At 47.2% G+C, this 13,759-nt stretch overlaps 1 protein-coding gene across 4 annotated transcripts; it reads right to left on the bottom strand.

Annotated features, from left to right (window-relative positions):
• Window positions 1–276: 276 nt before the first annotated feature.
• Window positions 277–12,559, bottom strand: TRIM68 (tripartite motif containing 68). Of its 4 annotated transcripts, XM_010952679.3 has the most exons (8): window positions 12,048–12,235; window positions 8,798–9,280; window positions 7,112–7,207; window positions 6,060–6,320; window positions 5,595–5,617; window positions 4,917–5,017; window positions 4,581–4,762; window positions 277–3,730 (listed from the first exon to the last, which is right to left on the bottom strand). In XM_010952679.3, the coding sequence occupies exons 2-8, from the start codon at window positions 9,221–9,223 to the stop codon at window positions 3,632–3,634; spliced, it is 1,188 nt and encodes a 395-aa protein (XP_010950981.1). In that variant the 5' UTR covers window positions 9,224–9,280; window positions 12,048–12,235; the 3' UTR covers window positions 277–3,631. The 4 variants fall into 4 exon arrangements, with proteins under 4 accessions (XP_010950981.1, XP_045371002.1, XP_010950980.1 ...); XM_045515046.2 differs by lacking the exon at window positions 12,048–12,235 and adding an exon at window positions 12,409–12,559 and having other exon boundaries at window positions 277–4,762; XM_010952678.3 differs by having other exon boundaries at window positions 277–4,762; window positions 12,166–12,300.
• Between the last annotated feature and the right edge of the window lie 1,200 nt (window positions 12,560–13,759).

The raw sequence follows: 13,759 nt of genomic DNA, 5'->3' as shown, positions 1-13,759 counted from the left end.
CACTATTGCTAAGCTGGCTGGAGTCAGTATACTAATAACCAGCCTTCTGTTTCTAAGCAACAGAAGCAAAGGCAATGTGAGTTTGGTTTTGAACATCTTTCTCTTTGCTTCTTAGTCCTGCTTGTGCAATTTTACTACAAGATACAAAACAGATCAAATATAACACAGGTATTTCTTCTTTTGGACACCTCTAAGGAAGTATGCCCTGGGATGAAAAGGTTAAGAGAGAACAATAACAATCCTGAAGCTGAAATATCACTGCTCTTCTCCAAGTCATCAGTTATTTCATTGGTTTCTGTTTTTATTTTCCCCTTTCAGAAAGTCTTACACGGACTATTCAGTATACATTAAAAGAAAAAGATTTCATAGTAAGAGATAACATGTATTTGACTCTGATACATTTGAAAATCTTAATAAAAGACAATCTACTAAGTGTTGATAGCAAGCTACTGTTTCTAAGTCTTAATATCTCCTTTCTACTGATGGGGAAAACATGCTAATTTGTAGAAGGTATTAAAGATTAAATACAATAATGAATAAAAGTACATAATGCAACATCTGATTTACTGTATATACTTTAAAAATATACCCAATAAATTCCTAATTCCATAATTTTAAGAGGGTAGTCCTAGGCACCACCAAAACTATAGTCCTGTGTATGTCAGTATTCATGTAGTAACTGTTCCAAAGAGAGCTGCTGCTCAACGACTTAGCATCTATACTTTTTGCTAATCTTGATATTATTTACCTACCTTGAATGTATTCTACTTCTGAATATCAGAGAAGTAGGAATCAGCCTCTAACAATCAGATAATGATGCAATGAGTTCCTAGAGTAGTAAAAAGAAATTCTCCTCCCCTTACAACCCCACAACACAAAACCAAATCAAGATCACGAGATGGTTAAGTCTATTTGATAAGATTTCCATTTTGACAAGTCACACTATTCTTTCTCCACGAGCAACCCAATGAATTGGCTGTGTTCATTAAGTCAAAGAATGTTAGACACCTTAAAGAATCTGATGGAAAGTGACAAAGGGATAGTCCAGCCTGCACCCAAAAGAGATTTCTTCCCAGCATTTCCATCAGAAGGCCATCCTGCCAGCTGTTTCATTCACAATGGTATTCACTGAAACTAGCTGGGACCCACCGTTGATACTCACATATCGAACTACATACTTCCCAAAGTGGACTGGTTCCCTTTCATGGCTATCCCAAAAAGAAAACCCTGGACTTGTCCCGACACATTCAGATACGAACCCTGCCCTATCACATGAAGCACTGTGTGCTCATTTGACTAGAGCCTGGGACCCACAGGAGATGCTCAGATTACAACCAATTCTGCTTGAAAATAAGGAAGGCCGGATTTCCTTGGGGAGTAGTGAACCCAAGAATTTGCCCTCTGTCTCCACCTTCTGCAGAATGCAAGCATTTTACCCTTTGAAGGGCCTTTCCCCTCAAGCCTCAGGCATTGCACCCGTCGGTTTGTCCACCAGTAAAACAAGGACGGGCAAAGCTCATCCTTCCCTCATCACACCCAGCTGGAGCTACAACCCTAGGCACTCCAGAGAATTCTATCCTCCACCTGCCTCCAGGGCATTCTCCCTTCCACTCGGTTACCTGCCTCTTCCCTTTCCAGACCACTTTTGTAATTATCTATCAAATCAGTTTTTGAATAGGGTTAAAATTAAGTAGCATCCAGTCTTTCATGCCCCTACGAAGCAAGAGGATCTGATTTTTGTTTTGATTCTAGGCATATGGATGAAAGTTCCTTCACTTAACTTTTCACATACACACACAAACACACACATACAATATGCTAGACTGGGGCTACAATGGTGAACCAGACAAATGAGGCCCTTGCTTTCATGGAGTTCTTAGAAGGGAATTCTAAGCAACCCCCTTAGAGAAAGGGGTTTTTCATACACTTAAGACCTTAAGCTCTTCTTGCCTGGTCTTAAAGATCAGGCATTATGATAACATATAATGTGTTTAACCTTTTAATTCTTCTAACAAGTAATCATAGCACCCAAATCAGCTTATAAATGTAAAAACAAAATAAAACAAACAAGAAAGCAACCCAAAGAGCATATTACAAATGAAGCCATTCCATTCCTTAATTCATTCTAGGTTAGAATGAATTTATCACCTAATAATCCTTTTTCTAGGAATCTTCCAAGATTTGTCCTAATAAATAACCAAAGTACAAGAACAACACTGATTCGGCCCCTAGCCCCTCTGGTAAGTGTCCATGGATATAACTGGAAGCATGCCCTAATTTCTCAAGTCTATACACACTTCCCCAGGGAGTTCCCACCACACAAAGACATACGGTCCCTCTAACGTAGGTCAGCTCAACCCTTTGCCAAGACCAGGTCTGTGACTTACCAGTTCATTCCTCTTCTACGGCTAATGCTCAAAGAGCAACTTGGAAGCCTGGTGGGCAGGAGTTTATTTCTCCATTTTGGCCTGTTTTCACCTCCTTCATTTGTGAACAACCAACACAATTAAGGTAGAAAGACAATTTTTGCTATTCTTTGTTACAGGAATTATTTCCCTTCTGCCTGTATCTACTTTGCTGCCCAATCCTAACTCACCAGTCACTACCTTCAAGCTGAAACTACATCGGAGAATCATGGTGACAGTATGTGAAGTGTACATTGTAGCCTCTCACAATAGGCAAAACCAATACTTCTCATATGCTTGCCTTGCAGTTTGTTTCCAACGCAATCATTCCCACATCATACTCTTAAGACTTGCAATGAATTATTTCTACCACACACAACAGTCACTCTAAAGGGTCCAGATATAGTCTTAATTCCTTTTCCTTATAATATATGGCTTTTTGTGCTGGGTCCTAATCTTTCTCCCTACACTTCCCTGCTGCTTTCCTCCTTCTGTCACAGATTTAGAGAAGAGAAAGGTAGAATATTATGTAGTTACCAGAACCAGGAGGATTCCCTTGGTGACATACAAAGACCCAAACATTAGCCCAAAGAGCTCGTGGGTGAGCCTTCCTTTCCGTGCGTTTGTTTTACACTTTTCTTGTTATCATTTTCATTGTCACAGTCGCTGCTCAAAGACAAAACACATATAATAGATGCACAATACATCACTGTGGCCTGGAGTTTGCCAGGGCATGGGCATCTCTGTCTCAAGGGCTCCAGACTGTCAGGAGAGGCCCTAAGAAACTAAGGCAGTGCTGCAAAGATGCTGGAACAAGGCAAGATGGGAAGGTCACCTAGGCAAAAATCCCCGGCCTGCCTTCCCTGTCCCTGAGCAAGGAACAAAAGCACGGCATGGACCTGAGATCTTCACCACGATCCCACGAGGTAGGTGAGTATACAGTTACTATACCCATTCTCCCATTGAGGACACTTTAAATGTTTCAAACGCAGGAGTGATTCAGACCTGAATGTAATGAATAATACGCAGACATGTGACCTGAGAAGCGAGTTTGTCAATTTTGCTTCATTTGAATATGTATAATCCTTACACTCTTCTTCCCACGGCTTTGTGAGACGTATCAGGCTGCACTAAGGCCATTCAGTTTCTCCATCCATGAAGTGAAAATGGAAACAAGGCTCACAGGTTTTCTGGTCCTGACATTTAGAGAAAAGGGCATGACCAGGTCAGGTCTCCTTAGAGTCTGAGGGTGACTTGCCCAGCCGCTGCTCAGAGAGGGGACGGCCACTGGGGTGGTCTGGGCAATGGGTGACGCCGTTCTCTAGCTGGGAGGACAGAAAGCTGGGGTCAGATGTGGGGGCTCAAAGGCAGCAGACCTCACTGAGGCATCCTCCTGCTGGTACCCGCATAGCAGCCAGCTCTGGATACGGACATTATGTGTTTGGCTCGTTGGTAAACCCTATCCAACAGGTTTCCTGAAGACTGGATCCACTTCATCGTCCTCATGACTGAATTATGGCACTGACGGGGATGGGGAGGAGGGGCAGGAGCGGCAGAAAGAACCGCCCTGATCCTCACCATAAGCACCTCAGGGGTGTGATGCTGTTTTGCTGAGTCTTGGCTTTTTCACACGAGTGGTTTGGTGGGAGACTTTGCCCCAGGAGCAGCAGAGCACTGGGTCAGGCAGAGGAATCCCTGGATTCCAGGCTCGGCTCAGTTCAAGAGGACCCTTGTCAGGGGCAGGGCCCTCCAAGCCCCCTGTGGGCCAGGCACAATTCCAAGGCCCCTGGCTAGGATAGGGGGCTCTTAGTCCTCCCCATCCAGGGAGCAGATGGCCAGAGGAGCGGTGTTGTTGGCTCCAATGCTATAGCAAGGACTGAAATAGGGCAGGAGGCGCCCAGGGAAGGGATAGTGGGGGAAGGTGAAAATGTGAGAGCCGTTGTCAGTCACATTGTAGAAGGAGATATCGTGGGCCTCGTAGTCCAGGAAGACTCCCACCCGGCGGGGCGGGACGGGCAGGGACAGGAGCGGGTATTCATCGGTGCCTGCCCGGTACTCAGTGCCCTTCCTCAGCCTAATCACCCAGAAGCCATAGTGGGGGGACAGATAGACCACCTCCTTCCGGTCTACATTTTCCTTACACACACCCAGGCCCCATTCGGACCTGTCTCCCACCTCCACCTCCCAGTAGTGTCGGCCCGAGGAGATGCACTGACTGCCCAGGACGATATTGTAGCGGTAAAACCTCTCAGGATTGTCGGGCAGTTTCTGCTTGGTGTCTCCGTAGCGCACGCATTTTCGGTCCTCAGACACGATGAGGCGAGAATAGGCAGTGTCTGGATCCAGGCGCACGTCCGCTAAGGAAAAAGACTGTGGTTGGTCCCCTGGCCCAGAACCAGGGGGCCTGGGTGAGGTCTCTGCTGGGCAGGGCACTCAGAGGTATGGAACCATTTCGGTCCTTCAGGAGGGGTCCCCCCACTGCTCATCACAGTCCCGCCCAGCACTCTTTACCTGCATATGTCTTCAGGATCTCTCTTAGCCCCAGCACGCGGCAGTCCGTCTTCAGCTCCAGTGAGACCGGCTCTGGTCGCTGCAGGCTCCAAGACTTGCTCCTGATAGAGAGGGGGAGGCCTTGGGGCCATAAGTCCTGGCTCTGCACATGGGCCTTCCCTTAGCACAGGGAGGAGGGTTTTGGCCAGGGCCACAGTCAGTGAGTTGCCCTCCCCAGCAACACCAGGCAAAGCAGAGACATGAGGATTATTTGATTGAGCTGGACGATTTGTGACACAGAGAACATTCACATCCCTAGGCCACGGGGAGGATGGGATGTGAATTTGACTCTGGGAGAGGAAGAGGTGTACCACGGAGGAGAACAGCTGATACACAGACTTAGAAGCTACATCCGCAGTCTTTTCCCTTCTTGGGCCATCTACTTGAAGCCATACATTTTACAACTTTACCTGAAATTCTTATTGGTAATGCCTGAAATGAATCTGGCCAAGTACACAGAAGAAAAGAGAAAGATGTTCAAAGCTTCCTTAGCCAATACAATGGAAGAGGGAGAAGATTGTGGACCAGCACTCACTTTTCTATAGGTACTTAGTCTATGTTCCTTCCCCACTTCTGGCTCCGGCCAGGCCCCACTATCCCTTAGAGGGCTGTCTAGGGGCTCCAAAGATGGGAACATACCTGGTTAAGACTTCCTGAATACCCTAGAAAGAGAAAAAGAAATGCAGCACATGAGTATGCTTGTTCCTCAGAGGGAGACACAGAGCTCTGGGAGGGGGTTTCTCTAAGGGAAAGGCAGGCAGAGAGCCAGGCTGGAGAGAAGGCATGCAGGGGTAGAGGGGGAGAAGCCTAGAGAGGGGTGCAGGGCAGGCTGAGCTCTAGCTGGACTGGCCAACTTCAGGCTCCATCTCACTCTCTGGCCAGAGGGGAGGGACTGGTATGATGCCAGAGCTGCCTAAACTCTGCCCCATCCATGAGGCCACAACTGCAATGGGCCAGGCCACGCACCCAACCAGGGGTAGCGGAACAGCTGGCATTACAGTGGGTGTGGGGGCTATGTCTGGCGGGCAAAGTGCTGATCCTCTCTCTAGAGTCCTGGGCCATCTTCAGCTCTGGCTCAGTGTTCCTGGGAAAACCTCTCCTCACCTGCAGCATCCAGCGGACAGGCCTCTGGGACCTCTCCTCCAGCTCCGTGATCATCTTCCACAGGACCCGGCTCTGCCGGATGAGCGCATTGTGATTCGACTCCAGTTTCTGCACGGTCTCCCCTTCCTCCTGCTCTAGGCTGGCCAGAGCTGCAGCCGCCTCCACCTCCAGCCGCCGTCCTGGTGGCTGTTTTTTCTTTAGTAACCGCTGATATTTCTCAAACTCCCACATGATACTCTGCTTTCGGGTTTCCACCTGTACCTACAGAACCAAGATCAGAAATTGGCACAGATACTGTTTGTGCAAGGGCCCCCCAGGAGCGAGGACAGTGGCACGTGCATATACACACACTCTGAATGTTGTGCTGCCCACCGTGGGCCAGGTACTGCACGGGCAAACACAAAAGATACTATTTCCTTACCTTCCTGCTCCCACAGCTTCAGTACAGGCTTCTGGGTCCCTACTACTAGCTCTTACTGACCGCAGCAGGGCCCAGGATATTAGCTTGGTACTTACTCTATGCTCTAGACTATCTTCCATTTTCAAACAATATATTCTATTTTCAGAACACTGACAAGAAGCGTTATACTTTAAGCTTGTAAAACAGTTTAACAACTAGACTGTTAGATGCTTTTGCTTCTTCCTAGTATTATATCAGCCCAACATGTTTTAGACTGGTTTAGTGTTATCTTCGATTGGTCAAAAGTTCTGACAGTTTGATAGTTATGGGCCTTGAGTTTATTTCCCGGATGATTTTTCCAATACTTTAGTAACACCACTGTGAGCTAGAGCATACACGAGGTGTGCACTTCTCCTTTCTCATGCGTGAGGACGTAAGCCCAGAGTTGTCCCCACGTCACGGTCAAGAAGCTGAACTAAGTGGCTCCAGGGCCTGCGTAAGGCAGCACATCTGGTAGAGAAAGCTGGCGCGAGGACCCCAGGCTCTCTGACCTCAGGCCCCACACTGCCTCTCAGAGGTGAGGAAGCCATCCTGGGCCACCTCCAAGACAACAAAGGACCACAGAGACTCCTTCTCCCAGGTGGCAACCTGCCTTCCAGTTGGCAGTCCGCTTCCTCTCACTGACTTCCAGCTTCCAGGCCTCTTCTTGCTCCTTCCTCAGATGTTCCAGAGCCTCATGCAGTTTCCACTGAAAGAGATAAAAACCTCATGAGGCCACCTGGATGGAGAGCCAGGCTTCCAAGCATTGGTAGGTGATGGGAAAACAAGAATCCCTCAGGCAATGAGCCAGGATGAACGATGGAAGAAATGGGAATGTCACAGAGGGAGCGGATTCCTGTCCAGATAACATCCAAGGTCTCTTCACCTGAGAATCAGTTCAACTCCCACAGCCTCTGACTGTTTGTAAAGTAGAAGAAAAGCTCTGTTTCCAACCCTGCCAGAAAACTACCTTGGACTTTCCTATCCATGCCTCTTTTTATCCTTATCTGCCTTGTTATCCTATGACCTCCTAAAACCTTGTTATTCAAAGCGTGATCCACGTGGGTCAGCAGTATCAGCATCACCTGGGGGCTTGTTAGAAAAGCAGACTCTCGGGCCTCACCCCAGACCTCCTGAATCAGAATCTGAATTTTAGCAAGACCCTCAGGTGGCCCATATGCACATTAAAGGTGAGAAGCACCATCCTAGATACTAACGCAGAAGATTACTACTGGAAAGCATAAAGTATTCTCATAACAATAACCATTTTATCAAAGATTCATCAAGAAAACTGACCTATCCAAAGTCACTCAGCTAGTAAATGGCCGGGCTGTGACTTAACCCAGCTCTTTAACTCTTAGGCCTATGCTGTACTGCCTCCATATTCTAATAATCCCAAAATAAAATGAGTAAGTAAATAATTTTAGTATTTCAGAAATTCTTCTCACATAGGAAAACAGCTAATTTCCTCCTAATCTCAACTTCAAGAGAGAAAATTAAGACCAGTACTGGATGAATGGATCACAGAATTATTGGGATGATTCAGATAAAGACACTCAGCATGGACACTGGAGGAAAGAACAAGTTAGAAGTTGCTGAGGGTACCTCGAAAAAAGGAGCAGCAGGTGTCAGAGATGGCTCCTCACCACCTCTTCCAATAAATAAAAGCTAGGGAGAGGAGAAAGAACACCTGCCAAAGAGCAGGAAGACCCGAGTCCTAGCCTTTGATCTTTCTTTGACTAACTTAACCTAAAGTCAGAAAGGACCCTACAACATTAGATTGGACACTATCACTCAATCCTAAACGACTCAGCCACAGTTCCTTCTAGCTCTAAAGCCAATAATTGTGATCTCACATTTCTAAGCCCTACTTTTGTCTATAAAATGAGTTTAAAATGACTCACCTGATGTCGAGTGATTAGCTGTGGCACTGCTAGGAGTCTGCAGGTTCTGACACGCACCACTTTGATGACCTCATCCAGGGCACCCAGAACCCCAGCTAAACCAAACTGCTCTCCCACAAATTCTCAGTACAGAAAGCAAGTTTGGGTTAGGCATTAAGGCATGCTGGGACTGGGGGTGAGGTGTGGAAATGGGAGGGAAGGAAGTCAAAGGAGGTCATTCATGCAAGGAGAGGTGTGGCTCACTGTTATCAGGCAGGCCCCCAGAGCTGGGGATGTGAGAAGCCAAGGGAATTAGTTCTCATTTTGTCTCTGGGGCTCCAGTCAAATTCTTGATCTAGACATAGCTAAGTGAGGGGCAGGGGAAGAGTCCAGCGGGGCTGGCCTCCATTTCCCACCTTGTAATCCCAGGCGACATCCTCCATGGGCATGACACTGTGGGCCTCATGCTCAGGGGACCGGCTGCAGGCCTCGCACAGGATCAGGCCATCTTCTTTGCAGAACATCCTCAGGTGCTCCCCATGGGGTTCACACATGTCGCCCTTCAGCCCCATCCCTGGATGCAGCCCTAGCCGACGGACTTTTTCTACAACATTGGCCAGCTGCCAATTAGGCCGCAGGTTCCTTGGCTGGACGGGAGCCCGGCAGAGGGGACACGAGTAACCCCAGTTCTGGGATTCTCCTGGGACCTCCCAGAGCCCAGAGAGACAGCCGTGGCAGAAGCTGTGGCCACAGTCAATGCTCACGGGCTCCTTCAGGAAGGTCATGCAGATGGGACAGGCCACTTCTTCCACAACGGCTTCCACCAGTGCTGCGGGATCCATGGCTCCCCACCACACTCTCCTTAGAATGTGAATAAAACCAGGTGGAGGCAGTGAACGCTGAGAAGAGGAGAAAAGGGAGCTATTCAAGGAATACTTAGTGACTGAAAAAAATAACTTCCTCATTTGGACCCTTTATTGACCTTGTTTAATAATAAGCACTGGCCTTCCCAACTGAAGTTCTGACTGGGTCATGCTACTCACACCACAGAAGGGACATCTTGGGATGTCCGAGCGTTGGGATGCTGGGAGTTCTGTTTTCATTCACCTGGTCACCTCTGACTCTCTTCTGGGTTTGTTCACCAGACCATTCTTATTCTACCTCCACATGCTCGCCAAACCAGCACTGGTCTGTTTAAGAGAACTTACCCATGTGGTATTTCAGTACCCAAAATAAGGCCAGAAATACCCCCAGCCTCACTCTCTAGCATGTTTCTATGTCTATGTACATACTTCAAGGTGCAGAAAAGGTAATATGCTGGAAGCCCACTGCCTCTATGTTCAGTTTGCTTTCTCGTGTTGCACACTCCAGTGTAAGGTATAAGGGAACCAGCAATATCTTCTCCACCCCCTGTAAACCTCTGCAGTGATACTCACTAACATGCCAAGACACTTTCCTCAGGGATATGTTAGTAGTAGACATGAACAAACATCACTTGGAAGATAAAACAAAGGTCATCTGATGTTAATTAAACCCATATTTATGAATTCATTACCGCAAGAAGCTTGAGATTTCTGCCAGGGCCACAAGTGTGGACACAGAACTTGAATGATCAACGGCAGGCTCTTGGCACAGTTTTTATGTGTTCACCTTGTAAGTCTGTTACCAGTCAGTAAAGGGAAAAGCCAAGACGGTCTTAGTCACTGTTGTATCCTCGGCACCTAAATGGTTGCTGTCATGCAGTTATTGCTGCATACATATTTGCTGAATGAATAAATCAGCTAGACAGAGAAAATAGTTTCTAAATCCAAAATGTTTTTATAACGTGTTAGGGAATTGACAGCGTATTATGCATTAATAATAATACCAAGCACTCCTTGAGTAGACTATAAGTCAGGCACTGCTCTGAGCATTTTACATGGACTGACTCAATTTATTTTACAGAAACCATTATTCTATTGTTCTCATTTTACAGGTGCTTGGTCCTGGGCTCCACAATTCTATCTCGGGCAAAGTACTTCACCTCTTTAGCTTTCTTTTTCTTTTTAAATTTTATTTTCTATTGAAGTGTACAGTTGATTTACAATGTTATTTTCAGGTGTACAGCAAAGCGATCCAGTTATACATATACATAATACGTATTTTTTCAGATTCTTTTCCATTATAGCCTATTACAAGAAATTGAATATAGTTCCCTGTGCTACATAGTAGGTCCTTGTTTATCTATTTTATAATAGCAGTATGTATCAGTCAGTCCCAAACACCCAATTTATCCCTCCCCAATACTTTCCACTTTGGTAATCAGTCTCCCCATCCTACATGACCGTGAGTTCATTTCTTAACCTCCCTAGCTTTAAGGTATAATAACAATTCAAGAGGGGAGGGAAATCATTGTGGCTTAGGGTAATCCAGTAAGGCTGCCTGAAGGAAGTGGGACGGTTCAGTAGATTTTGCAGGACTCTCCGTTATAGGCCATTAGCAGGCCCTGCCTCCTCACTGGCCTCCCTGCCTCCTGTTTTTCCTCCTTCCACTGTCACTACCAAACTGTAGGATCCAGTACCCTAAAACCTTGTTTTGCTAAATCACTAACGTACTGAAGAGCCTATCCTGCTTCCCTGGCACGCAGTCCAGTAGGAAGGTCTCTCTTCACCCTGAAACAGCCCAGTCAAGCAAACAGAGACACTTCCACACTTCCCTGCAGCCCCCATGTCCACTCATTCCACCCCACGTGGATTCCTGCTGTTCTCCCAGTTTGAAATGACTTCTCCACCTTCCTGCTCTTAAAGTCATTTGACATGTATGTGTTTACTGTCCTACTTTTCAGAGTACAAGTTTCATGAGTGGCATTGTCTACTTTGTTCACTACCATATCTAAGGGCAAAAACAGTGCCTCAAATATTTTTGAAGACATGAGAGATAACGGAAATGTTGAAGTCCAGCTGATAGGTTGGATGTGGAAAAAATGTCAATACCCTCGTCTAATACGGAGCTACCAACTGAAGCTGACACAATAGAAGCTGATATCTATGGTTTAAAGCTATAAAGATCAACAAAAGAATGAAAACTGCTATTGAAAATGGAAAGATGGTGGCAGTAGGGAAGTGGGGTAAAGAAATACAAAAATGTTGAGTCAAGAAATGCTATGGAAGAGTTTGGGGTTTTCTTGGGCATGAGCCACCCGTCCCTGCAATAAACCTTTCTCTGCTCCCTCCTCAAAAAATAAAACTTGCGATGGAAGCATATTATTTAGATTTAGTAGGGCCATAAAAAGCTCTAAACATGAGAAAATGAAAAGCGGTAGCCCCTGCAAAAAAGGATTTAGGGTCGGGTAGCAATTGCCTTATTTTTATCATACACAAATTACTTTGGCAAAACTTTAAATATTAAACGTTTAATTGCTCCTGCCCTGCATTTGGCAGAGTGGAGAGCCTTCTAAGAAAGACAGTTGCGGAGTAAAGGACAGAGCCTGGAAGAGACGCCAGAGGAGTGGCCTGAGTGGGAAGAGGGAAGGTGGTGACCTCCGGCGTTCGGGAGCTGAGGGGGTGGTAACCTCCGGTCACATGACGCCCGGCAGGGCCTGAGGGCAGCGCGCGGGTGAGGGCTGAGTAATAAGCTTGGCCGCCAGCAGGACTTCTGAATTCCGAAGGGGCACAACTGTATACCCACCTCCCTCCTCAGCCGGCACTAGCGCCCCGAAGCGGAAACTGAAAACGGAGACGCCCGGTTCCCACGGCCGAGTGTCCGCAGCATCCGAAGCGGCGGGCCCAGCCAGCGCGGCACTTACCGCCGGCCAGGAGACGAAAACCCCAGCCGCCGGCCGCTCCTCCACCTCATACACAGGCTCCGAGGCCCCGCCCACAGGGCCAGAGCCAATGAGCGGCCCGCCCTGCCGGCGGCGTCTTTGTGGGAGCAACCAGTCACAGACAGGGACCGGGAAGTCCCTAGCCAATCGGAGCGGGGGACCGGGCTCCGCGCACCTCTAGGCTGGGCGGCTCGTTTTCTCTGTTCGGTTTTTCTGGACCCTTACCGTACTCAGAGTTCTTTAAACTGTAAAAGGGCACAGGAGTCAGTTGAGGACGGGTCGAAGGATTGAGGCTCCTGGGTGAGGCCGCTCAGGCCCTGCATTAGCAGAGGCCCAGCTGGCTCCAGGCCCGGGGAACTCCTTGCTTCTCACACTTCCGCTCTGGATGACTAGTGGCTCTTGTGGGCGAACCTTTCCCTTCCGGGTGGTAGAGCCGGACGTAATGCTGCTCATTTGACAGTTTTCCACATTAAACTCAGCAGCGTGTGAGACCAGCCATGTCTGGTTCTGTGACCCAAATTAGCGAAGGGCTGGGGACTCAAATTCAGTGGACTCTGCAGTTACCTGCAAGATGAGCGACCTCTCCTGGCTCTAGGCTGCAGATAGTGGTTTCTCATTAAAAAACCCCGAGTTTTCCTGGCGAGCTCCTATCCTTCAAAGCTTCAGCAGGCAACTTCTCATCACTATTGCCACAACCCCCTTTAGAGTTAGAAGCAGATACTGGGAACTGACGAAGCAGAAGTGGAATTCCTGGTCAGAAACTGCTATAGAAACTGAAAAGCAAAACACCCCCCCCGCCAACCCCCCCCCCAAAACAAGGGGTACTCATCCCTCGTCCAAATGCACAGAGACATGTACACACACAAAAACTGCAAAAGGCAGTGATTTGGGTTTTTCTTTGTACTGCCTGCACCATGTCCTTTTTCTGGTACTTAGGTGTTTACTAAACACTGAATAAGCAAATAAAGGCACATCCCGCCTGTATGGAAAACAACCAGGAAATCCTCCAACTGAAGCCCAGTTCCAAATGATTTCCCTGTGGGGACTGATATTTTTTGGATCCTCATGCCAATGTCAGGGCCCAGGCCATGGCTAAAATTCTGAAGGGTGAGGTCCAGAAAATTTCTGAAACAAATGGGGCCAGGAGCAAAGAAAAAAGGAAAGAGGTAGCTGAGGGCTGAGCTGTACCCTGTGCCTCACCTGGATCTGGAGAAATGGCTGCCCTAAAGAAATAGTAAACGGATTAATTGAAACAAGCCTCTTTAACATTTACTGAGCATTAACTTTGTGCATTTTGTGCTGGGTGCTGGGATTACAACTATGGGCCACAGAGCTCTGCTCCTAAGGAACTCAAAATCAAGTTGGTTATACAGTTGGTCCTTGAACATTGTGGGGTTAGGGACACCAACCTCTGCACAGTAAAAACTCTCCATATAACTTTTCACTCCTCCAAAACCTTAATTATTAGTAACCTACAGTTGACCCCAAGCTTTAACAGTAACATAAGCAGTCTATTAACACATATTTTGTATGTTTTAAACACTGTATTCTTATAGTAGAGAAAAGAAAATGTTAT

Source organism: Camelus bactrianus, chromosome 10, assembly GCF_048773025.1.
Source record: "Camelus bactrianus isolate YW-2024 breed Bactrian camel chromosome 10, ASM4877302v1, whole genome shotgun sequence".
Classification (NCBI taxonomy): domain Eukaryota; kingdom Metazoa; phylum Chordata; class Mammalia; order Artiodactyla; family Camelidae; genus Camelus; species Camelus bactrianus.
Note: the sequence above shows the minus strand (reverse complement) of the source record. Positions and strands in the feature narration are given on the sequence as shown.